We start from the raw sequence: 27,676 nt of genomic DNA on the forward strand, positions 1-27,676 counted from the left end.
CACTATTCCACTCCCAATTACTCTGCTTAGCCTCTATCTCTCTTTCTTTATCCTTTTATCTTATTTGTACCTTCAAACAAATTGTGAGGACTTTAACCTTAATGGCGAAGTACCAGTGAGTGAGCCAATCAATTATTCAATGAAGAATACCATAAATATTAAGATAGTAAGATTAAAATTAAATGTAACAGAAAAACAATAGTAGTCTGATTCCAAAGACTGTTGTATAGTAGCTGTCTTTCTTCCCTTCTACAAATGCCAAAGGCTGTACCCTCATTTCTTTATCCTGGTTACTACCTAGGCCATAGCCAGAAAAAGCAACAGGTCCAGGCTTCCACCTTGGCAGGTTAAAGAGAGGTCCTGACAAAACTGCTTATAATATTAGGCCCTGCAATTGGAAACATTAGACCTTGCACATTTCAACTCTTCAAGATACTGTATAGGGAAAAAGGAATAGTACAGATAGGAAAAAGATTGCTTTGTATATCTAGTAATTGCATTATTTATCTCTTTGTTCACATAAGACTTACTTGTGGTATATAATCATGTAATAAGCAGTTGATAGACATAAATCAACATAGAAAATTGCCACCTGGTCCTGTTGAAACTATTTCAGGAATTGGGAATACAGTAGAATGATGGAGGGGGTGAATTCAACTATTTTAAGAACTTTTGTAAATGTCACAATGTACCCCAGTACAACAATAATATGATAATAAGAAAATTTTTTAAATAAAAATTTGACTGGGGAGGTGTAGCTCAATGATATAGCATGTGCTTAGCACATGCAAGGACCTGGGGTCAATTCCCTGTGCCAAAATAAATAAATAAATGAATATAAGTTTTATTAAAAAAAGAAAATTGCCACTTTGGCCACTCAGCACATATCAATAGAAGAACTAACTTCTCTGTACATGAAAAATAATCAGAAATAAGTTTGTAGATTTAACAGAAAGCAGCCTGAAAGACTGGCAGGCATATCTGTAGCCTCAGTATATCCCTTTACTCCTTTTCTGTGGTAACTCAGCCTAAGGTCACAGGTCATTCAGAATGTTAACCCAGTGTGTCGTAGCTTTCTCCCTTGCAAGAACCCCAAGAATTGCTGCCATTTGGCCTGTTTCCAGGAAGAAGGTTTGAACAGCTGCCCTGACAAATGGGTTTCCCCCATTTAAGCAATCAAATGGGGCAAGGGAGGGGTTCTGAGGGGGAGGGAAGAGAGAGGTGGCTTTGCCATATTCTGTGCCTCTGTGTTACAGAAGTTTTTAAAATGATAATAAAATTCTCTCTGACGCTATGTATTTTTCTTGTTAGAGATAGGTAAATATCTATAATCCTTTTAATGCAGGAGGTCAGAAATCATCTACTGGAATATGTAGAATTGGTTTCAGATTTTCTTTTTTTCTCTTTTTTGGCCTCTCCCAGACAGTAAGGATTGTATTCTGGAGCCGCTTTCCCTGCCAGAAAGTCCAGGTGGCGACACCACTTTTGAAGGTTCTCCATCTGTGCCTTGTATTTTCTGTGAAGAACATTTTCCTGTGGCTGAACAAGACAAACTTCTGAAACACATGATTATTGAGCATAAGATTGTCATAGCTGATGTGAAGTTGGTTGCTGATTTCCAAAGGTAAATTTGGTTTTGTCTTTAAAAGAATTAAATTCATTATTGACTAGAAAAATGATATTACCTATATATAAAACAATTCCTTCACAAATAAGGAAGTTCATAATCTTTTTCAGGTTTTTCCCCAAACTTCAAAAAAAAAAAAAAAAATCACACTTTTTTTTTTCCTCAAGCATGTAAATTGCACTTGAGAATGTCAAATACTGATGCATTTCCTACAGATTTTGGAAACTGACTAAGTTTCCAAAGAGTAGATCATATTCCCTTTGCCACATTCCATGAGACCATTGATTCTCAGATTAATGTTCTTTTCATGGTTTAGGCCATAGACGTTCTCTAACTGAGTGGGTCTCCCAAAAGCCCAGAAAAGCCTTGGTAACAGGCCACCCAAAAGGCAGAGTTTGGGAATAAGGATCCTTGAAACATTTTAGTTCAGTAACTGTAGTACTAAGAGGAAGAATGAGGAAGATGAAAAAGCAGATAGTGCTTTTGAGGAACTGCCAACATTGAACAGGTATGAAATGTTCATTTTGTATAGAACCTGACCTATGTAGCTAGTGAGCTACACTGGACTGAGGAGCACATGACTTAGAATGATCTGGACCAGCAGATGAGTAATACAGGCAAAATTCATTTTTTCTCAATTATAATTTCTGGAAATGTCCAAGAGAAATACCTTCTCTTAAGCAGCTTTAGTAGACTTTTTATGTCATGATTAACAACTAAAGCTTGGAAAACCTATTTCATAGAAGCAACATCATGGCAGTTACTGACTTAGTTACTAAAAACATACAAGTTGGCATATCTGGTAAGGTCCCACTTTGTGCTGATTTCATTGAAAAATATTAGAGTAGATAATCTAAGCTCTATATCCATCATTACTACCAAGTAACTTCTTTCTTAGGATGGACCTTCCAAAGCAGCAAGATTTATTATTAAGAGCGGACTGTGAAATAGGCAGGACTAAAATGAAAGTTTGAAACGTCCTAGCCTTGTGACTTCCAGCAAACTGCTTAATCTACCTAACGGTCTGGTCACTTACAAAATGAGAGTGATACTAGCCTTCATAAAGTTGTTGAATAGTATATAAAATGTGGTGTCTGTAGCACCTGTAGTACCTGTGACATAGTGTACCTGATTAATGGTGGCCAAAATTTTATTTGTATTTTCATTACTGAAAGATACATTTGAAATCTAAGTTTTCTACAACTATAGATTAAGTTTTCTATAAGCAGCTGTGCTGGTTTGAAAACGTAATTGTCATTTGTAAAATTTAATTTTTGAGAAAATTTTATTTAGGTTTCTAAATAATCTAAATTTCTAGAAAGACAGTTTGAACTAAAGTTAGGATAGCCATCATTCCAACAGGGGTAATATTAGCTATTCTTCAACTCTGGTCTCTATCCCTAATATCCTTCTCAAGGACACTGAATACTTGCAGTGTGCCTTCTGTGTATATATGGCCCCTGCACCCATACAATATTGCTATTTTTGACTGGATTTTGATGCTGCCTAGTTAGGGAACAGAGATAGAACAGAGCAAGAAAGAAGAATTAGATGAATGACATATGTTACCAACTGGTAAAATGAACTGATTCTTTACCTTCTTTCAGAACAAGCATTCTGTGCTTCTCATTCATCATTCTTTATTTTTAAATTAAAGTTTGTGTGTGTGTGTGTATGTGAGCATGTGTGCACACACGCACGTTTCTATATGTGTTCATGTTTGTTCATTCTTGAAATATTCTGCAAGCTTTCTCATATATGATACCTAATTATAGGATATAGTCAAATCTGTCGACTTTTGTTTTAGACACTTGCTGGGGTAGACATTTTCCAATTCTTTTCTTATCCAAATAACCACTGACAGAACTATTAAGTGTGTGAGTCTTGTATTGCTCAGCTTTTCTTTGTTATGAAACTCCTTACCATATAAACACAAAATATCCTTCATGAATTATAGGAAAATATGATTATCTACCAATGATAATTGAAAAGTGTGAAGATTTTCTTCTCTCTTCTACCTTTAAGATCTAAGGAATGTCAAAGGAATGTCTCAATCAGAAATTGTGTTTTCTCCTTTGTGTGTATGTATAAATATAAATAAATATAACTTAGTAGCTATATTTGTAGTGATCAATCTGTTGTCATTGATATTAATCTTACTGTCCATATGCAGGCAAGAAAATCAAATTATTTAACTAGATCTCATGGCTTAAGAATCAATAATTAAATGTTGAGATAAATCATGCCCTAAACACAGATAGGCAATAAAATTGATGGTTTTTTTAGTTATAGAAAAAGATACATATTTGATTTAAGTGCTTTCTAAAGTGTGTAGCTGATACGCATTTTAAATTTGGAAACCTAGATCTTTTTTGTTAACTATCCTCCTTACTTAAATTAAGTTTTCACTTTCAATAAGTAAAAATGAGATGAATTCAAATTCACCCCAAATCTGAGTAAAGTCTATTGCTTTAAATTACATTTTAATATATCCAGTCTCCTTTAAATAGTAACCTCCTACAATTCAGTGAAACTAAAAATTCCTCTGCAAAACAAGTGTGACTTTGTGATCAGATTTAAATTAGAATCTTCTCAACATTACATGGCTTATTCCTAATTTCAGGGAAAAAAGCTGTAAGAGGTGAGATGAGAAGGAGGGAATAATGAGAACGTCAGTTGGCATGAATGAACTCACTCAGAACTTCTCAAGAGAGTTGCTGGTTCCAAGTATAATAAGCAATAGAGATGATAAATAATACATACAAGATGAACTTATCTTTGTGACTTTGTGCTATATAAGAAATAAGCTACAGGTTTCCATATTAAATATGTGGGATATTTTCTTTATTGAAAAAGAGTAACAGTCAAACATCCTGTGGCAGAGGAAATAAAATAAAAACAAAAAAATTTTTCCATTGAGCCCATTTAACATTGTTATTTATACTAAGCTATTTGCTGGCTTTATTCAGTAGATAAAATTGCCCTAGAGGTAAATGTTAACTCCTTAATTCTTGCTTCTTGTGAAATACATTCCACTCATTTGTTGCTATTTAATTACCAACTGAAACCTTTATATCTTTGTCAATAAATACACAGTTATAATTAGGATAGACAGCATTTTGCTACAAGAATTTTTTGACACAGCTCTATGAAATATGATTTGAAGTTCTTTTGAAAGAAAAAAAATGTACTGATGACTTACTGGTTACTTTTATGGCCTTTTAATAAAGCTCAAAATACGTTTACAACTGTCATCCCAATAAAGAATTCATTTATCATATATTATCTCATATGATAATATGAGCAGCCTTTGTATATTGAGAAGCAACAATTGTGGCTTTAGAAAACTAGAGACATAGGAAAAAATGAAGAAGAGCAGTACAAAATGGTACCCTAACTTTGAAAAGTATATTCTAGGATAGGAAAAAAATGGCACAAGAAGCATATCCTGGGAGCCAGATACGGTGGTATGCACCAGTAATTCCAGCTACTAGGGAGCAGAGTTAAAGATAGTTACCCCAGGCTGGCCCCTATCTGCAAAAAGGCTGGGGACATGATCCTGAGTTCAATCCCCAGTACTACCAAAAAATGCACGGATTAAAGATCTGTTATCATTATCTTACTCCCAATTGAATACAGTTTATCTGAGGGCCTGTACTAACCACAACCAAATGTATATATTGATGTTTTTAATTTTAACTTTAAACTGAAATGGCAATATTATGTGTTTAGGATGTTTCTTAACTCATGCAGGTTGCAATTGAGGTTCTATTATATATCATGCCACAGTAAGCTGTGCTATGTGACATTATATTCTTAAAGTGTATGATGACCTATGATTATATTTTTCTTTTGATGATGATGTCACCCATCCTTGGTAAGAAAGAGAACAATCAAATGACAACTTTGTACCTATTGGACCAACCTATTACCTGTCTTATCCTTCTGCTCTTAGAAGCCATCTAACAACATCTCAGAGATATTGCCAAAGACAATATCTGAAAAACATCATTTTGAAAATTCTTGACTACTTGTTAATGGAGCAACAAATTAACTTTTAATCAATGTAAAGACTGCCAAGCTGTGAGCAGATAGCAACAGCTTCTCTCCTTTCATCCCTTGGGAAGCTGTCTCTAACTACTGTAGAATGACAACTAAGGAAGCCAGTTGATGCTAGTAATTGCTTTCTGGTGCCTATCACTTGAAATAAACTCTGATTCAAAAGAAGTAGTATACATTGTGATCCTTCCCTTCAAAGATCAAGGACACAGTCCCCAAACATGGAGACCTTGAGACTGAGATCCACTGACTTTTGGCATCATCAACTTTTGGCTACCTCTGGTCGGGGGGCTTCTTTGCACCTCTTGCCTAGTCTGTAGCTCTGAATCAACAACAGCTGATGCCAACTTTCAGTGGGAAGTCAGTATCGGTTCACACTGAGGGCTGTTGTCACACAGAATCTTTTTGGGAAATAGACACGTCCCTCTTCCTTCAGATTTCATGTCTGTAGCTCTGTTTCTGCCTTGTCAAAAAAAATATATCCTTTGCAATTTCCTTGATCTCTGAAGAAATTGAAAACTGTTTCAAGTATCCATCAGAACCATATATATAAAATTCTAAGGGCTTCTTTTCTGTTCCTACCTTCTGTTTTCTGTAATTCTTATACATATTGATCCCCACATGCAACTAGAAGTGGGCAGGTAAGGGCTGAGTAAGTAGTAGCTGCTAGTAATTGTCTTACCATCATCATTATTCTACTCTTCACATTAAGCCACCTATGTGTGCCTTCTGATGCTGTTGATATAACTATTTTGACTTTCTCCTTAAATATTTGATGAAATGTTGCTTTATTTATTTATTTTTGAGAAAGAGTCTCACTCTGTTGCCTAGGCTGTTTTTGAGCTTGTGAGTTCAAGTGATCTTACTGATTGCCTCAACCTTCCTAGTAGCTGGGACTATAGGTATGTACCAACATACCTTCTTTTTTCTTTTCTTCTTTTCTTTTTTTTTGAACAGTGGAATGTTATTATTGTTGTTTCGTGGTTTCAGACACTTTATTCCTCTAAGGTAAACCTAAATTGTTTGCTACCTAGTCTTACTTAAATATGTTATTCTTTCTTATAAAAACTGCTGTTTATTAAGCACTCAGGATTTAGGACTCTGTGCTTTACATGAATGACCATGTTTAACTATCAACAAATCATTTTGCTAATAAGTAAATTAAATTTTAGCAAGGTTAAGTAACTTTAAATTCAGGTTCATATCCCTAAATGTTTACATTTGCAGGGCTTTGCCCTGCTCCTGTATTATTGCATTGCTAATACGTCAACTATGAGGGTTTGACTATTGCCTTCTTTTAATAAGAAAAGCTGCTTCCAGTTTAAGGTCTCTCTTTTAAGATCGGATTTCAGGAGAGATGTAGTATTGGATTTCCATTATAAAAATAAGTCAGTGATAATTCAAAGGGCAGTCTGGGTACTAGGATCTACATTCTTCCCTTCATCTGCTTCATGTTGTTTCACAAAGATACTTTCCTAAGTCTGTGAATATTTTCCAATGTAAACACCCTTTGTATTCAAGGAGTTTTGCTGCCTTTTAACAAGCTAGACCCAAAACAGAACTATTTCTGTAGAGCACTGACTATTGTCAGTTGTGCTTAGAGGATGTCATGCAGGTACTCCTCAGTAGAGTGGTAACTGAGACTGACGAACCTTTCCTTAGCGGATTCTTGTGGTAGCCATGAGGAAACGCTGTAGAGAGCTTGGCCCTTGTGTCTTTTGTCTTGTGTCTAAGCACTTGGTTCTACCACATATGAATTTGTTTAGTCATTGAAAATAGATATCTATATATTTCAGTTTGGAGCAACAATCCATGTTCTATTCTTGACATCTCTAATTCAGGTTCTTCTATGTTGCTTTATACCTGTCATCACTTTGTAATAGAAGATGTGCTGAGCCAAGAATCAGCCACAGTCAGGGAAATGTCTTTTTTTCTCTTGATCCTTGTCTTGGTCTCCCTCCCCCCCTTTTTCCCCTCTCCCTCCAGGATGGAATAAGCAGCTAGGAGGGAGAATAAAAATAGCTATGTAGATACTAAAAAATGGAAGGTGCTAAAGCTGGCCAAAAAAATAATGTTTGAGCCCTTTCTAGGTACATATTCCCTTTTTATTTACTTAATGGATAGGATATGCATTCTGCTGCTGAGACTGCTAATGTGGAAGCAAGTGTTAGCCATAGAGTAATAGCAAATCATTTATAGAATTTGTGATTTGAGACTGAAATGGAGCCTAAGATTGACATTTTCTGATTTCTTAGGATAAAGTCCAACAATGTTCTACAAGGAAAGTACCCTCCTCTTACTTACCAATTAAGGTTGGCAGTATGGGTATATATGAGAAGAAAGAGCTAAAATGTGGTTGTATCCTTAGATAGTATTTATTGGTTTCTTTTCCTTATATATTCTATATTGCTTGTTTTTGTCATTTGTTTGTATTTATATTTTATGTCAACTCATGTCATGTTTCTCTCTTTGTCTCAGATCTCTCTCCAGCACAGATTTTTTTCTAATACATTAATGCTCTAACTTACAAAGTACCATGAAATTGGGAAATTAATGTTATGAAAAAAGGACTGAAGGATAAAAAGGAGGGCTGGCAGAGTGGTTCAAGCAGTAGAGCACCAGCTTAGCAAGCACGAGGCCCTGAATTCAAACCCCAGTACCGCAAAAAAAAAAAAGTAAAAAGAAAACCAACTATGGAGAATTGTAGACAACTTAGAGAACTTTACAGGAACCTTCAAATACCCTTCCACATTCTTAAGCATTTATTGTGGGCCTACCATGTGCCAGCTATGGGTGCTGTATCAGGCCATGTTAAGATGTCCAAATTCCTACTGTTTCCATATACTTCATCTATTTCCATAACTTAGATCTCTTTCACTGGGCTTTGGTTCTTTGGTTAAGTAACTTCTTTTAGTCTGATAATCAACCTTTCCATTTCCTTTCTTCCCAAGAAGAAGACCACATTCTGTTCTTGGTACCATTTGATGGTTGAGATTGCAGTTTCCAATATAATTCTTGGTAAATAAATGGAAGTGAGAACGGCTTGTTGAATCCTGTCATCTTGCTACTTCTTTCATGATATATGCAGGTCTGGGCATTTGATTTGCTTTCAAGCTTAGCCTGTATGATGCTTCTAATTCTGCTCATTAGGTACAAGAACTGTAAGCTCATCTATTTTTCCAAGGGCTAAACTTGACTTACTTCAGACACAACTTAGACATATGGAATTTTTCTGTCTTACATAGATACTGAATGTACTGATTTCTTACTGCATTGTTCTTATGACTATTGTTCTTTCAATATATAATATAGCCATGCAACTTTCTCTTTATTGCAGAATGTGTCATAAGCTTTATGTAATTCTACATTCTAAATACATATAAACTGAGTTATTATTTTACAAAACTTCATTACCACATTAAAATAATTCATTTTAACTTTCCTATATACTTGTTTATTGAATTTGAGGGTAGTAAATTTTAATCATTTTCATGTCTTTACAGGATAACTTCATTTCATTAAATATTTATTTCATATTTCTACAATGCTCTGCTTCATTTGTATTCACAAATTTTCTAGCAGTATTCAGTTAACATTTGATCTGTTGCTTTGAGATAATTAAATACTCATATAATCCTGTTGTTTTAAAGAAAGTAGTGTATTGATTCTTACCATCATCCACTTTTTAAAATTATTATTCTTAGGTACATTTTATATTGGAGGAAAAGGTTCACTGAACAGCCCATCACAGATTTTTGCAGTGTGATAAGAATCAATTCCACAGCTCCATCTGGTAAGTGTACATTTTGGCTACCATTTTTCCTCTACAAACCAAAATTCAAAGAAATAATCTTGCTATCTTAAATTATAATTACTATCCCTTTCACGATAACTGAAATTAAATCCCTGTTTTGTTTTGCTTTTTTGCCTAACTTGAAGAAAGCTAAAACAGAACTCCATTCCAGATGTATGTCCTCACAGGCATGCACACATATTTTTTTACATGCATGCATTTCTCTGTGTGTGTGTGTGTGTGTGTGTGTGTGTGTGTGTGTGTGTATGTGTATGTGTTACTGGCATTTGAACTCAGGGCTTCACACTTGCAAAGCAGGTGCTCTAGCACTTGAGCTACACCTCTAGCCCACACACAGTCCTTCTGAGGAAAGTGAAAGATAAAGATACCAATTTTCTCATTTATTTTCCTATTCTCTCAACAGAAGAACAAGACAACTATTTTTTGTTATGTGATGTTTTACCTGAAGATAGAATTCTTAGAGAAGAGCTTCAGAAACAGAAACTGGTAAGAATTGTTTCAAAGGGTGAATAGTATGTTAGAAACATATGCAAAAATCATATTTGTTATTGTGCCCTTTTTTTACTTTTTAATTGAAATTTTCAAACATGCATAAGAGGAGACAATACATAAAGGTCTTAAAAGAGAAAAAAATATATAGTTATTGAAAATGAAAGCATTTCATGTTAAAGATGCATAGAGAAACTTTGGGTTTTGTTTATTTCCTGGATTGTCTCTGAATAACATCAGAGCATGAATGTTTCACTGTAATTTTAGCTGCTTGACACATGCTAAGGTTCAGTAGTTATGGAAAAATGTCCTCAGCTAAAACTGAGTTGAATTGATTAACCTTTTTTTCTCCTTTTCACTGGAATGTGCTATGTACTAGCATTTCTCTTATCCTCCCTTATGAATTAAGAATATGGTTTAATCAACATAGTAGCCTTTCTTGTTTTCAGTCTTAACCACAGGCAGGCTAATTTGAAAACTTAAGCATCTTTAGTCTTTAAAAAAGATAAGACATATAGGGTTTGAAAATTTTCAGTTTCATAAATTAATCATAAAGTAATTTTTTAAAAATACTCACTTTCCTTTTATTTGTGATATTATTTTGACTGTTGAGATTGACTCTTTCATTCTTTAGCAGTTGTTTAAAGTCTGCCTTGTATCTTTAGACCTGGCCCCATTCATTTTGAAGAGAGATATGCTTTAAATATTTGTGCTATATCTTCAGCAGACCTAGAAGGAAAATAAATCTATGCCTGGGTCATATTGAAAAAACCATTTGAAGCACATTTTATTTTGTAAACATCCCAAGTGATTATTTCTCTTAGTAAAGGGAAGATGGCATTGTTGGATTCCAGTGTACATGTAAGAAAATAATTTTTTCCTATATAATAAATCTAGTGAAGAAACAGGACTTTCTGAGTTTCTTTATCTCCCTTATGCCAATCTACAAAAAAGGGTGAATTTACCATCATATTTTATGAGTTATAAATTCATCCTTTAATATTATAGAATATCTTATTGGGCTTATGAAGATTAAGTGAAGCAACAACTCATGTAATACATTTATAATAATACCTGGCAGGTGTAAAATACCCACTAAATATTAGCTGATAATAAGTTACAGTAATAATACTCTGCCTTAACAATAAGAGGCTTTAGGTAGTTGGAAAGATGGGGAGGAAAATGCATATGGATGTAGACATTCAAGGTGTATTTGGGCAAGTCAAATATGTCTAATCTAGCTGAACTAAAATAATTCTTATGGGGAGGAGTATGAGACAGATCCAAAGAGGTAAGATGCAAAAGCTTCAGTACCTTGAATATGGACTTGGTAAAGACCCACTGTTGTGTCCTTACTGCCTATCAGAGTGACACAAAGAAAAGGTAGTAAATGTAGCTGTGTAAAGATCTATTTAAAGCTGTTCAGATTCTTGGAAAGAGCAAACCAACTTGGAGATGAGAAAGAAGCTAACAATTACTGAGTGCCAACATATGCCATGCCTTGTGTTAGGTCTTTGCTTCATTGCAGTCCTGTGAGGTAGCTACTGAATGCCATTCTACTGATGAGCAAACTATGACACAAAAGATTAGGTTGCCCAGGACCACATAGTGTATAAGAAATAGAGCTATGATTTTTAAACCAAAAGTGCCTGTTACTGTGTTTTTAAGCCATGGTGCCAGACCATTATTCAGCCTCCCACATGCGTTGTAATTATACTAGGCTCTGGGAATTACTCTGTCTTGAATGCTCATTGCCTAACAGGCCTGGACAAGGTGGGGACTCAAACTTGGACTGGAGTTTGGGAAAGCACAGATTTATAATGGCCAGCCAGTGGCATTCATGGCTAGAGAATCAACAAGCAGCAGGCAGACAACTGAACTTGTATTCAGCTGATTTTATGCTATATAATGTGGAAGCATGGGGTTGGTATAAGTGATCATCATCCTTTGGAAGTTGGCAATAAGTACATACAAATTTCTATAAATCAGTAACAGGTATTTCCAGAAAGAAGTCTAAATGCCCAAATGAGGTAACATTCAACAGAAAAAAATTACTTTTTTTTTTCTGCCAAGTTAAAAATACTAAATAGTTGCAAGAAAGCAACTATTTAGAATGCAAGAATGAAGTACTTTTTCAGCTGCTTTTAAGAATGTGAACTGGTGGGCCAGTTTGTAAAAGCACTTTTTCATCATATGTTGGAACTTTTGAAGATACTAATGCCCTTGGCTCATATTCCTAAGATACACCCAGGGACTCATGAAGTTACTTGCTCTATCACAGCTTGGTTGTTTTTACCTTATGTTGCTATTAATTATATTTCATCAATTCTTACTTATCAGAATTTCAGCCTAGTTTCTAGAAAATACAACTTAACCCAACCAATTTGCTTTATGGTAATAGACATACAACCTAGTCTATGTTTGGATGAACTCAGCTCAGTATCAACTCAAGTTCGTGAGGGAGAACCCTCAAACTAAAGTATTAGCATGTCATTTGCTCTCCTGAACTGCATTAAAGATTGCTTGTATATATATTGTTCTTGAATATTTATTCTCATTTGGAACTCCAAATAAAGTATCTACATTAACCATACCATGTATGGTTTGCCCTTAGTTCAAAATGACTTCCTTTTTTTGATTGTTTTTTGTTTTTGTCTTTGTGAGACAAGGTATTGCTAGGTAGCCCAGGTTGGCCTCAAACTCACTGTGTAGCCCAGGCGGATCTCAAACTCAGAATCCTCCTTTCAGCCTCCTAAGTACTAGAAGTACAAGCATGTGCTAGCACGCAAAATGACTTTCTGACTATTTTGAGGACAGGAGCTAGACTTATATTTAAATATCTTTCTACAGCCCTTACTATACTCCCAATTTCACATAGTCATTTTTCTCTAAACTTTGTGTTAAAAAAAAAAAAAATCCCTGTTTCAGTGTAGTTAGAACAATACATCTGTTCCACTTTCTTTGAGACCCCACTGGTTTCTTAAATATTTAAATAGTTCCTAAGACCTTGTCCCCCATTCAGTGTATGCACCCTCCTCGCAGCCACCACTATACTGATGGCTGAAATTCTGGTGCTGGAAAGAGTAGACTGTCAGAGTAAATATCCACTGATTGGATCCATATACAGCTGTCATCTGTGTTCACTTCTGAACTCCAAATGGGAATTTTCTCATGTTAAACTTTTCCATATGGATTTCCAGTGAGCATCTTAAGGTTAATATGCCTAAAAACTAAACTTACTTCTAAGGTTTTATACTAAAACTTGCTGTTTACCTGTTCTTCTTTCCTTATATAATCAAACCTTCATTCTCCTGATGACTCAGATTTGAAATTTCCAGAATCATTTTTAACTCATTTCTTTACCTCACCTCTACACTCACATCATTTGTCAAATCCCACCGTTCCACCTGTGCCCCTATCCATATCCTCCCTGGCATCCTGGCACTTTTTATCTTTATCTTGTCTGTAGATGCATCTCCTCAGCCATTAACATTGCCTCCAGAATTTTTACAGTAAAAGATAAAGAACAAATCACTATTTTCAAAAACCTACAGTGTCGTAAGTACTAAAGAGGTAGCTCAAGAGGTAGAGTGCTTGCCTAGCAAGTCCAAAGCCCTGAGTTCAAGACCCAGCACAAATAAATAAATAAATAAAGCATTCTTTATCACCTACATATTCTTAAACTTTTTTTCTGGCTCAAGCTGCATTTCCAGTACCCTTCATCTTTCAGTTGTCCAGTGTCTACATCATTACTTCATTCATTTATTCAACATCTGTTTATCTTGTACCAGACAGTGTTCTAAGTACCATTGCTGTAGCAGGGGTAAAGGAGCCAGTGGTGCCTGCTCTTATGGAGTTTATACTCTGGCGGAATTATGACTCGTCTCACATTTACTTGAGTGCATTGGGTACTTTCAGGACTCTGCTTCATTAAACAGGAATGCCAGTCCTACCACTCCACCTTATGGGAAATATATATCCCTAAGGCATTGTTTAAATGCCATGTTTTAAAAAAAAAAGTTTCTTGATACCACCTACCAGAATTAATAACCTCTTATAAGCTGTGACAGTACACTACTTTGACTTTTTAATTATGGTCATTGTAAAATTTGTTTTCCGTATTGAATTAAACGTTTCTTAAGGGTTAGGACTGTCGTATTCACTTTTGTATCTTCTCTGAGCCTTGCTCATGAAGCATTAACTTAACTTCAATCCTGAAGTATTGGTCTATTATTTCTATAATCAAAGCCATATAGCCAAATCTCCCTGATTTAAAAAAGGGATATAAAAGAGCCAAAACAATTAATTACTGGGTTATATTTTTTCTTAAACATAAAAATAATTTGATTTTCCATTTGCCTACAAAAGAAAATGTGGCATTTATAAGCTCTCAGTAGCAAGCTGTAACTTAACTAAAGTGGGAAAAGAGAAACATCTATGCAACTGTATACAGGGTTTTTTAAAATCACTATTACAGATGTCAACTTGAAACAATATTTATGACAACTCTAAATATTTTATGAAAAATTTAACCTACATAGCAATTTGATCCTCTGGAGAGAAAGTGTGATTTGTTTTTATCCTATTTCATATCTCACCTCCCTCCACAATAAGCCAACAACAAAACGAAATTACATATCTCCCACTGAGAAGATTTCTCTTTCTCATGCCACCTTTCTTTGCAGATTTTAGCGACTTTTACTAAAGGATCAAATTATTTTCTATCAATCACTTTAAAGTAAAATATCAATTTATATTCATAAATTTTAGAACTCCCAGCATTGTAGCATAATGTAAGTTCTAGTACTGCATGGAGAATAAATGTTCCCTAAATATAAAGTTATATCTCCCACTGAATGTAATATTAACAATTAAATGGAGATCAAGTTAGCTTGAATGACTGTTGTGTGATTTTTAACCTTTAGATTAATTTAAATTAATTAGTCTTTTTATTGGGAAACAAATGTAAACACATCCTGAAAAAAATACTAATCTGAATCCTAAAGTTTGAACTTTGAACTTCTTCAAGAAAAATTTAAATTTCACATGGCTTTTTAAGTATACATTGGCTGTGTGGAGTTAGATGGAAAAGTAAGGTCAGAGATATTAGGAAACGTGCACACAGTCAAAGTTAGGTACTGTATTAAATTCAACTCCTATCTTCAACTGCAAACTCCATTCTCTTTCCAGTTGTATCAGTATCTTTTTTCAAGTTTGGTCTTCTTCCTAAGCAAATGTGACATTTTCTAAATTGACATTTGTTAGAATTAGTACAAATGAACAGGACATAAATGCATATATAAACAAATAAATAATGTGTTTTCATTAAGAATTTTTAAAAGAAAATCTGATTTCTGGTCAATAGTAGGTAGCAACTTTTTATTCTCTTAGGCCTTATCTTATGTTTTCTTTTAAAACTTGAAGATAGTATGATTTGAGCATTTGTCTATCTTTAGAGAAACATAAAGCTATGGCTAACCCTGAGTTTATCTAGGAAAATACTTCCTCAGGCAGATAATACTGTACTGAGACATGCCATCCTGATAGCTGTCTTTCGTTCTTAGTCAAAAAAATGAATATTTTGTAATCTCCCATAGCTACCTATTCAATTTTTAAACTCATAAAGCTGGATTATCTTCAATCTTTAATAAAAATAGGAAATTGGTCTAACTTCTTGTGTGTTTAACATTTACATTTTCTTTTTGTTCTGTATGTCAACCTTTTTTATTGTGATGATCTCTTCCTTATAAATACATAAATTCATGTCATTTTATTGCATCCTAGTTTTGGGGGTAAGGAAAGAAGTGGCTGGCCTCAAACTTACAATCTTCTTGCCCTCCTGCTTCTGTCTCCCAAGTGCTGGGTTACAGATGTGTCACTTTGCTATAGTTCATTTGACTTTAGTTCATTTGCTAACACTCTGGCTTATTCTGTCTATTCCCCACTCTTCAAAAGGTACATCAGTGTACCTCAATGTAGAAGAAAATATGGTCTTTTATCCTTTGTAAAAAGCAAATGGTTGTTGCCTTTATCGTTGCCATTTCAGAAAGGGTAGGACATATTGATGAGTTTTAAGAAGGTGAAATATTAGTCATGGATTTGGGAGAATGTAACATCACCAAAATGCAAACAAAACATCTCTCTCCATTAATTTATTCTAAGTTCATTTTTCTTTGTGTGGTAGAGGGGTGGAAAACAGAATGGATAGCAAGCAAAGCTGATAATACCACTCTCTGTGCCTGGATGTCACCTCCTCAAAGGAATTGTAATTGATCAGAGTCCCCAGTTCTGTGCTCACAAACTCTGAATGTCTATACTCTAAAAGAGAAAAGGTGCATCAGGAGTCCATACATATTAGGGGCTTTGCCATTTGGTATGCATTCTGGGTTCTGATATTCTGAATAAGTCACTTCAAAAGTAAGCTAGTACTCTGTGATTCATTTCTATCAACAGTACAGACCTTTATCTACATCTGATTAATGAAAATTTTAAATTTTTTTAACACTTCTTTTAAGCTCTCATTTTGTTAAACACCTGCTACTTTATTCAGTATTACTTAGCTTTTCATCACTGTGACCAAATACCAAATACCTAGAGAGAAAACTTAAAAAAAAGAGGAGTTACTTATTTTGGGTCATGGTTTTAGAGATTTTAGTCAGTGGTCAGCTGGCTCCATGACTTTGACCTGCAGTGAAACTAAACATGGCAGTGGAAGTATATGGAGGAGGAGGCAGGCAGAAAGCAGAGAGAGAGGGACAGGGAGAAGGGAGAGAGGGAGACCAGGGTTCCACAATCCCCTGGGAGAACACATTCCCTCCCACTAACCCAAACGTCTTAAAAGTTTCTACCAACTCATAGTAGTGCCAAGCTGGGGATCAGGTCTTTAATGTCTTTGGAGAATGATTCTGTAGTATCACCCTTCTCTAGGTTCATGGCTAAGATCCCTAAAACAAAATACAGATAAACGAGAGAAAAGCTTATAAATGTATTAAATAAAAGTTGCACCTGTCACAAGAATTTTCAGAAGGAAATGGAGTCTCAAAGAAACAGGGAGAGCTGTGGTTTTTTTTTTTTTAATTTTTGTCTAAATTTGATAAAGTAGGTAGTTATGAAGAAGTATTAGACAAAGCTAGTATGATCTCTTGACAATAAACTTAAAAGGCTTTCTTGTTCAGATTCTTTTCTGTCCCTTGGTCCTCAGCGATAAGGATGTTCCTCTCCTCTGGGTATAAGAAAATTTTATGATCTGCTTTAGAGGAGGGGAAAGGAGAAGGTGAGGATGAAGTTCCTACCTCTGCCATTTTCACAAACCATCAGGCCTGTTTAGTGTAGCATATCCTGACCCCCATCAAGGACTATATAGTTTTTTTGTTTGTTTGTTTGTTTATTTCTTTTATTCATATGTGCATACAATGTTTGGGTCATTTCTCCCCCCTTCCCCCGCCCTCTCCCTTTCTCCCGCACCCTCCTTCTCCCCCCACTACCACCTCACTACCAGGCAGAAACTATTTTGCCCTTATCTCTAATTTTGTTGAAGAGAGAGTATAAGCAATAATAGGAAGGCCCAAGGGTTTTTGCTAGTTGAGATAAGGATAGCTGTACATATGTGTTACATTCTAAATTGATTATTCTTGAACTAACCTTTTCTCTAGTTTCTGGTCCCCTTCTCCTATTGGCCTCTGTCACTTTAAAGTATCTGCATTAGTTTCTCTGCATTGAGGGCAAAAAATGCTATCTAGTTTTTTGGGTGTCTTACCTATCCTGTTTGATAAAATTGGATGTGTTGACATTGGAGCATATAGGTTGATAACTGTTATTTCCTTTTGGTCTATTTCCCCTTTTATTACTATGGAATGTCCTTCTTTATCTCGTTTGATCAATGTAGGTTTGAAGTCTACTTTATCAGAGATAAGTATTGCTACTCCTGCCTGATTTTGGGGGCCATTGGCTTGGTAAATCTTCTTCCAACCTTTCATCCTAAGCCTATGATTATTTCTGTCAGTGAGATGGGTCTCCTGTAAGCAACAAATTGTTGGATCTTCCTTTTTAATCCATTTCATCAAGCAGTGCCTTTTGATGGGTGAATTAAGTCCATTAACATTAAGCGTTAGTACTGATAGGTATGTGGTGATTCCTGTCATTTAGTTGTCTTAGTTGTTTGAAGGTTTGATTGTGTGTTCTTAAGTTGAGGTTACTCTCTACTTTCTTGCTTTTTCTTTTCCTGTGGTTTGGTGCTGCCTGTCTTTTCATGGTTAAGTTGGGTTTCACTTTCTGTGTGCAGAATCTCTTGAAGAATCTTTTGCAGTGGTGTCTTTGTGGTCATATATTGTTTTAGTTTCTGCTTATCATGGAAGACTTTTATTGCTCCATCTATTTTGAATGATAGTTTTGCTGGGTAGAGTATCCTAGAGTTGAAGTCATTTTCATTCAGTGCCCGGAAGACCTCACCCCAAACTCTTCTTGCTTTTAATGTTTTTAATATTTCTGTTGAGAAGTCTGCTGTAATTTTCATGGGCTTACCTTTGTATGTTATTTGTTTTTTCTCTTACAGTCTTCAATATTCTTTCTCTAGTCTCTGTATTTGTTGTTTTAATGATAATATGTTATTGGGTAATTCTATTTTGGTAGGTCTGTTTGGTGTTCTGGAGGCTTCCTGTATGGGCATAGTTTTCTCTAGATTTGGGAAATTTTCTGTTATTATTTTGTTGAATATATTACTCATTCCTTTTGCTTGCACCTCTTCTCCTTCTTCAATGCCCATGATTCTTAGGTTTGGTCTTTTGATGGAGTCGGTAAGTTCTTGCATTTTCTTTTCACAGGTCTCGAGTTGTTTAACTAATAGTTCTTTAGTTTTTCCTTTCATTACCATTTCATCTTCTGAGATTCTATCTTCTGCTTGTTCGAGTCTGCTGGATTGGCCTTCCATTTTGTTTTGCATTTCTGTTTCGTTCTTTATTCTGAGGTTTTCCATATCCTGAGTCGCTTGCTCTTTAATATTGTCTATTTTCGTCCTGAGTTCATTTATCTTTTTATTTATCATGTTCTTTGTTTCACTTTGGTGTTTATTCAGGGCTTCTGTAGTTTCTTTTATTTGTTCTTGTGCTTTCTCAAATTCTCTATTTTTGTTGTCTTAGAATTTCTTGAGTGTTTCCTGTACATTTTGGTTGACCATATCCAGTATCATCTCTATAAAATTCTCATTGATTACTTGCAGGATTTCTTCTTTCAGTCTGTTCTTGTGAGCTTCATTGGGTTCTTTGGCATAGTTTATCTTCCTTTTGTTGGAGTCTGGATCTGAGTATCTGTTTTCTTCATTTCCCTCTGGTCCCTGTACTAATTTATTATTGGGGGGAAACTGGTTTCCCTCTTTTTTCTGTCTTCCCATCATTGCCCTTGCTACTGTTACTGTCCCTGTACTGTGTGTAATTCAATATTGTCTAGCTTATAATCATAACGAAGGTGATACCTAGAATGGAAGGGTGAGAGGAGAGGGAAAGCAAAGAAAGTAAAGAAAAAGGGGGAAAAAAACCAAAGCATTAGAAAGACAGAGAGAGGATAAAAAATAATAATAAATAAATAAAATTTCCCAAGTTCAAATGCAGTAAAGTTTCAGTCTTAATAGATTTGGTGCTAGTCCTTCAGCATCCAGTCCTGGTGTTGGTGTCTGAGTAGTTGTTCTGACGTTGTCTCATCAAGGGGGGAAAAAAATCCCAAGTTCAAATCCAATACAGTTTCAGTCTCATCAAAGGAAAAAAAAAAGGAATCTGGAGACAGCTTTGTAACTATCTGAGGCTGCAACTCACCTGCCACCTACTGTCAGCCAGTTGCTACTGCAGGCTTTATTTATTGCAGATCTCAGGAGTGAGCTTTACACTCACCTAGCCCTGCAGGCTTTGTTTATTTAGAGTTCTCCTAAACGCATGCCCCTTTTGTTTTCTCCAGTATACAGCCCTACCGCAATTCCAGTCTTTTTTTTTTTAGAGTTCACCTGGGAAGGTTCCCCTCCCCCACTCTGCAGTGGAGCATGCCACACTTTAGCTGCTGTTGGATGCCTTCCCCTCTCCAAGCACACTGGGGGAGGTGGCCCCATACCCACCTTCTCCCAGCCGGCTTGTTTATTTACAGTTCGCATGGGGAAGTGCCCTACCAGTTCGCATGGGGAAGTGCCCTACCCCCCCTCCAGTGGAGCTTTCCACACGACAGCCACTGTTACAAGCTTCCCCACTCCAAGGTTGCTGGGTGGGAGCTGCCACTCCTGACTTCTCCGGCTTGTCTATTTACAGTTCACATGAGGGGGTGCTCCTCCCCAACTCTCCAGAGCTCAGGGCGCCCTGCCCTCTTTGTCATGTGTCTTTTTTTTTTTTTTTCAGCTGCTTGTTTATTATTCACGGTTTTTTTCTTTTTTCCCTGGGCGGGGGTCAGTCTGTCCAGGGGGCTATGCTGATTTGTCCCAGGGTGTACCATATGCCACTTACTTGCTCACCTGGTGGTCTCCCAAGCAGGGTAGGAGCTGGCATTTGGCAGCGTGGTAGCTCTCCTGGTTTCTCCATTTAATGTGGCGGGGGGGGTTGCTATGCACAGGCTGGGGGTGTGGAGTTGTCAGAGTTCTGCTTCTTCTTGGTGGTTTTTCCTGCCAGGTGTATCTCCAGCATCTCTCCAAGAGTTTACTTCAGGAAGCACGCTTTCTGCTTCCTCCCTCTAGTCGCCATCTTGGAATCATCCAGGACTATGCAGTTTTTATAAGAGAGTGTGAACACAAATGTCTCCGGATGATCTTCTGAGGCCTGTGACTATAACTGTGTGAGAGTTTAGAAATGTAACATTTCAGGTTCCTAAATGGAGGAAAAACAGAAGTGAAAATTTTAACTGTAAGAGCAGGGGAAATTTCCCCTGCACCCTCTGAAGGTTTTGTGGAATAAACTACCAGCTAAAAAAGAGAACAAGTATATAAATTGATTAACATGCAAAAGGGAGAAATCACAACACGGAGAAAATCACAGAAACGTGATTACTCATTGGCACAACACGATTCATCAAGTTAATATAACTTCTTCTATGTTAGGGGAGATCAAGAAATGGAGAGATTTTGAGGGGAACAGTAAATGATTTTAGGGGAAATTTGGTGGGTTTGGAGAGCATATACTAGCCTAGGACAAAAATCTGTTGGGCCTGGAGAACAGACAATGAATACAAAATGGTTCTCTGTGGAACTGAAATATAGAATAGTGGTGTGGGACAAAAATCTGTCTAGGTGTGCTGACACACTTCAGTCTTCCTTGATATGAGTTTAGTTAATGAAAGCTCAGGAAAGGGGCCAGAGGTTACTGTTTCTTTGGTGTTTCTAGAATTTAGACAGATAAGGGAGCTTTGTGGAAAACTTCTCCCTGCATGTGTAAGGAAGAAGCAAGACAAGGTTAAAGTGACCTTGGTTCTGAGTCTGCTTTGAAGTCCTTTTAATACTCTTTAGATAACATTCTTAGCATGCCAAAAAATATCATATTTGGGAGGTATTGTTTTCTTAGTCCCAATAAAATTTACAAAGACAGCAAGTGTTTGTAATCCATCATAACAGCCTTTGCGCCACACCTCTACTCTGTTTTTACTGACTTTTGAAATGGGCTTTGCGTGAGGATTAACTTGTTTTGAAAAACAACTCTATGTTGCTTGTTCTAGTCTAGGTGAATTTTGTACCTACAATGACTTCTGATACAGCTAGCCAGAGTTAGGCCAGACTTCATAGGTTAAAGGCACACTCCTCCTCAATGCTGTCCTTATTTCAGACACCAGCTGTATATTGGTGAGTCCCCAGACCACCTTCTTTGACTGCCTAGCTGCAAATTCAGAGGTTCTCATTACTCCCTCATGTTCAATAATTTACTATAATGATTCCCAGAACTCAGGAAAACAACTCTATTTAGGATTACAATGTCATTGTAGCACTAGGGTACAAACCAGAACAAGCCAAACAGAGAAACACAAAAGACACGTTCTGGGAGATTGCATAATTCAGAGTTATGATTGCCTCTTGACATGTGCCATCCTCCGAGCACAACAGTGTGTGACAGCACTTAGAATATTGCTAAGATTTCAGAAAATCTTACTGAAAGTTTGGCTTCCAGAGCTTTCACTGAGGTTTCATTGAGTAGACATGACTGATTAAATCATTGGCCCCAACTAAGAAGTTGGGCTGATACAGGGCTCAAAGTCCCAACCCACTAATCACGGAGTTGGTCTTTCTGGCTTGGCCAGTCCCTATCCTGAGATATCTCGCTAGCATAAACTATCAGCTATAGTTAAAGAGCCCATGTGAATAATAGTTAATCCAATCACTCAGGAAATTCTTAGGGTTTATAAGTTAACTTCCAGGACTGGACAGGGGCCAGTCAAATTCTGTATTACAGAAACCCTCTGCCTGTTTTGTGTCCCTTTTCTAAGAAAGCTGAGAACCAAAGTTGGGGTCCACCATTAGGTTTGAATTTGTGTGTATATGTGTATTCTTTTTACTTTTTTTATTTTCAGTTTATTTCCAAGTCTACCCTATTTTTTTCTTCTTGTATTCCCATTTCTATGCTGCAATATGTCAGACAGAAACAGTAAAACCGTGAAGGTATGAATGAAATAATCTCAGATACCTCAGAGATATCCCATGGTTCTAGAACTGCAAAGCAGTAGAATTAGAAGATTCTCTGTTGCCTTCCTGTGGAGTTTTTGAGCAATGCTGTAACTTTGGTGAGGAGACTTGTGTTCTGTATTACAGGAGTGCCCCGAGGTCCCTTTACTGAGAATTCCCAGCAGGTTCTGCTGCCTTTGGGCTATGTTGGGAAGGAACCTTAGGAGTGTGCTATTTTCTCTCACAGCCACTCACATACCCACTGAGCCAGCAAACTCTTATTACTTGTCAGTATCTAGGAAATGCTTTTGATATCTGTAGTTAAATAATATCAGCTGCAGTTTTACTTCCTTCTTTTAATATAAGCCTTTTCCATTGAATTTTTCCTTTTAACCTTTTTGGGTTCAAAGGTTTCCTCTTAGGTTTTTGCTTCCATGCATATAAATTCACAACCTAAATAATTATTTTCTAAATTGCTTGTTCTTAAGTGGATTGAATTTTGCTTTGTTTTTCTTTTTGTTTTTATGGTACTGAGGTTTGAACTGAGGGCCTTGCACTTGCCATACAGGTGCTGTACTGCTTGAGTCACACCCTTTTTGCTTTAGGTATTATTTGAATGGGATCCCAGATTGATGCCCAGGCAGCTTGAACTGAGATCCTCCAATTTGTGCTTCCCACATAGCTGAGATAACAGGCATGCACTACTACACCCAGGTTTTTATTGGTTGAAATGTGGTCTCACTAACTGTTTGCCTGGGCTGGTCTTGAGCCACAATCCTCCCAAGTAGCCAAGATTACAGGCATGAGGCAGCCTTATTTTTATTATAATTTTCAGCCAAACTCATATATTTCTTTTCTACCTGTGTGTCAATCCCCTATGACACTGTTAAGCACCATCTGTTTGATTAATGTTGCACTCTGTTTTCTGCTTATGAATAAAGATGAAGATGCACTGACCCCTTTGCTCTTATACTTGACATTTTATAACCATTAGAAAAACATACAGCTTGTTATTATGACTCATTGCCTAGTATATAAGCTCATCTTGTATTCTTACAACTATGTTTTTTATCCAAGCCAATTTTATAATGAAAATTCTATCAGCTGCTTTGAGAAACTCAAACATATAACGTCTGTGAAATTCACTTCATCTCCTTACTCTAAATCCATGACTAAAACCTAGTACATAGCCCAGCATAAGTTTTTTTAGAAAAATAAAACCACAACACTAAAGGACTTTGATTTATACCTCTTCCTGGTGCTTTCTGTGGATTGTCTCCTAATGTTATTTTTTTGTTGTTCATAAATGACTTTAAACATGTTACAGCTAATTCTGTCAGTTGGCAAGCTTTACAAAGGAAAGAAGAAAAGAGAAGAAATAAAGACAAAAGAAAATATATTTAAACTCAGGGCCTTGCAAGCATGCTACCACTTGAGCCACACTCCAATCCTTTTTGGTTTTAGTTTGTTTTTCAGGTAGGGTCTCCAGGCTACCCAAGGACCTCAATCCTTCTACCTCTGCCCCCTGACTAGCTGGGACTGCAGGAGTGATCCACCATGCCCATTCCCCAAATGATTATTTTTTGAAGTAAAAACCTACTCTTCCAAGTCCCAACCCCATAGCTATGTAAAAATTCTCTGTATGTCTCTGTATATTTCTAAAATTGTCAGTTGTTACTTTTTAACAGAAACTTTTAAGACCTTTAAAACCATTACCAAAATAAATCCCTTTTCTTACAATAGTTTGCATATACAGTAAGCTATTATTTTTATTTAAACAAATATCAACTTGCTGTGGGAAGGTCTCCAGTTTATATCATATACGAAATCTAAATCATATAGTAAGTACCAACATTTTGCCAGTAAGAGATAATCAAGTGTGTTATAAACCTTCTCCTCTGAGAACATTCAGATTTGTAGAATGTATATTGTCACACCAGGGATATAAATTTAGTTGTCAAGTATTTACTCAGAATATACTATAAAAAACTGCCCAGAACATAAAGGAGCTCATTTTCCATTACCAGAAATTGTTAGGACACAGTTTTCCTGATCACCCAGCAATGTAGATACCAGCTGAATGCCATAAACTGGTAAAAACAAGTACCACGTCTAGTACAAAAGTGTTCTGGGACAGTCACTTTAATGATTTGTAGTGTTTCACAGGCAATTTAAAGATTTCCAAAAACTGAGTTATGAAGAAGAATTATACCCAAGGTCACCTGTAATACTAGTTAAAATTAGAAGAATACAGAGCTCCTAACTACCCATGGAGTTTTCTTTTTACTCACCACAGAGACGTAACATTGAGACTAAGTATTGAAGGATAGCGGTAGAGGACTCCAGTGGGAAAAAGTTAAAGCAAGGACTTCAGGCTATTTATTGGCTTAACAAATCGTAACAGGTAGTTTAGAATTTCTGTTGATAAGAGTACACATGCTTTGTGTTCTTGCTTTATCTATAACTTAGAGTTACATGGGAAGGCAATATGAGAGAAAGCTTTTGAAAACCCATGTTAGAATCCAGTATAGAACATTGTGAACACTGTGCTAAAAATTGTGGGTTTTATTCAGTATAAAACAGGGAGCCATTACTATGTCACTTAAGGTTTCAGTGAGTACCAGTTCTAGTTGTTTCATTTTCTGATAGAGTCTACTTGTTACAGATTTATAGAGTAATTTTTTTTTTTTTTTTTGGCAGTACTGAGGGTTGAACTCAGGGCCTGGCACTTACTAAGCAGAGGCAGGCTACTGCTTAAGTCACACTGTCACCCCTTTTTGCATTGATAGGGTTTTTGTTTGTTTTGGGATAGGGTCTTGCTTTATGCCTGGGCTGGCTGAACTGCAATCCTCCAATTTGTGCTTCCCCAGTATAGCTGAGGATAACAAGTACATACCCCATGGCAAACTATTGGTTGAGATGGGGTTTCCGAACTTTTTGCCCAGGCTGGCCTGGAACCATGATCCTCCTAATCTCTTCCTCCTGAGTGCTTAAGGAGGCTTAAGGCACTGCACCAGTCTATACGCTAATTTTTAAAGGTCCATATAAAATCAGATTTTTTCTTCTATCTGCATATATCAAATAATCATACTTTTTAAATGTACATATGGGCAGAGTCTTTCCTATGTGTGTGGTATCTCATAACCTCAGCAGATCTAAATAGCAAAGAGCCCAGAAATAAAAGATTAAGCATTCCTGTTAGAATTGCATTATCTGCCAAAGAAGAGGACCTCCTCTTTCTCGGGTACCAAAAATATTTGACAATTTTATGTTTAGAATTTAATTTTTTTCTTTTAGCTTGGCTTGGGAGGCTCTATAGTTTTCTTGTAGGTTAAAAGGAAGAGCAGTCTAACCAAAGGATAGCAAATGGAAATAAGATGTAGATGGGTGCAGAACCAAAACCACTAACTGCAACCAGTAGTTGGGAGCTTAAATAAATCCACTAACAGTGATGAAAAGCTTCCACGAATGAAAGGAAATAAGCATAAATGACTGTAAATGGAGAGAATAAAGTCAAACAGAGAGTACAATGGTTTAGATTCATGTGTGAGGGCAAAAAGATCCTTCAAGTAAAACATGTTTGCATTACAATGCAGTATGATAGTAATTGTTCCTAGCAAGGACTCTGTATCATGTAGAACAGTTCAATTACTTCTTAAAGTTATAATGTGAAAAACATTGGGAGTATTTTAGAAATCATGTGTGGGGACTGGGGGCATGGCTCAAGCAGGAGACCCTGAGTGCAATCCTTAGTAGGGGAGGGGGCAGGACACTCAGTCCTTTATATTTGTGTTAAAAGAAAATGTTAAGCTAAGTCAGATTTTTCTTTGGACAAAATTGGGGTTAGATCATCATGAGCTTGAGAAATATGAGCCAGAATGTTAATTACATGAGTTAGAAGTTTTGTGGGCTGAAAACAGGAACAGGCAGAAAAATGCATGCTGAATCATATTATAAGATCATAATAGTTTTCATTATCAAGAACTTTATCTGCTGAGTTTTGGTTTTGCTGCTAATTCTGTTGCCAATGTAGTACTTATTTTATAATCAGACTATGTAAAACTTCAGTTTTCTCTTTCCAGTAACTCTTTTCTTTGACTTTTACTGTCAATTTTAGTTTATATAAGATTCACCTAAATGAAGAAAAAGATAATTATTAAAATTTTCTGACATTATTAGACTTACCCCATTTATTTCTCTGTACTTACTACCAGCATAAAATCCTAACCTTCATGAACGAAAAAGTGCAGGGTTTTTTTTGGGGGTGGGACTGGGATTTGAACTCAGGGCTTCACGCTTGCAAAGCAGGCACTCTACTGCTTGAGCCACACCTCCAGTCCATTTTGCTCTGGTTATTTTGGAGATAGGGTGAACTGTTTGCCTGGGCTGGCTTCAAACTCTGAACCTCCCAATCTCAGCCTCCTACATAGCTAGGATTGTAGGCGTGAACCACTGGCACCTGACTCTAAAAAGTGTTTTTATATTTGCTCTGTGCCTAAAGTATTGAACCCAGGCTTTTCCATTCTCCTTGTCTGAACTCTAGTATATTCTAGTGCTACTACTAGCATCTCAGTTAAGCTTCATGGCCCTCAGAAACTCCTCTATCTGCCCTGTATATATGTAGCTTAGTAGTGGCCATGTTTCTTGGGCTCCTTCTCTATAGTTCTCTTTTTTCTAGCTCATTGTACCACAAATCCCGTACACATTATCATCTTGAACTCCATTTTTTTTTCTTCCGGACAACTTCCCTGTGCTGCAGTTTGGAAAAATCATAACCGAAAATTGATAATGTGTTACTTTTTTTCTTTCAAGAATCACAACCTGTGCTGTGATCCCATACCTAAAAACATAAAATATATAGAGTAATTTGTTTTATAATACTTTACTGTGGAAGGGTAAGTCTGATATCCATTATTGCCTCATGGCAGAAACCAGAAGCTCATTGAATTGATTTTCATCAAGATAGCTTCTTAATTTTTGTCTCAAATGGAGTAATATTTGTAGGTGTTTAGTGATACATTTCCAGAAATGCCACATAGTATAACTTAATATTCTAGATGCTAGCTCATTTTTATGC

At 36.3% G+C, this 27,676-nt stretch overlaps 1 protein-coding gene across 3 annotated transcripts in view; it reads left to right on the plus strand.

Annotated features, from left to right (window-relative positions):
• Positions 1-27,676, plus strand: part of Znf277 (zinc finger protein 277) — a 137,130-nt gene that overhangs the window by 58,666 nt on the left and 50,788 nt on the right. For 2 of the 3 annotated variants that reach the window (XM_020171697.2, XM_074065048.1), the window contains exons 2-4: positions 1,423-1,624; positions 9,391-9,479; positions 9,904-9,986. In XM_020171697.2, the coding sequence (XP_020027286.2) occupies positions 1,423-1,624; positions 9,391-9,479; positions 9,904-9,986 (374 nt within the window). The remainder of the gene's footprint in view (positions 1-1,422; positions 1,625-9,390; positions 9,480-9,903; positions 9,987-27,676) is intronic. The other variant, XM_074065049.1, reaches the window with a different exon arrangement.

Source organism: Castor canadensis, chromosome 2 (genome assembly GCF_047511655.1).
Source record: "Castor canadensis chromosome 2, mCasCan1.hap1v2, whole genome shotgun sequence".
In the NCBI taxonomy this organism is placed as follows: Eukaryota; Metazoa; Chordata; class Mammalia; order Rodentia; family Castoridae; genus Castor; species Castor canadensis.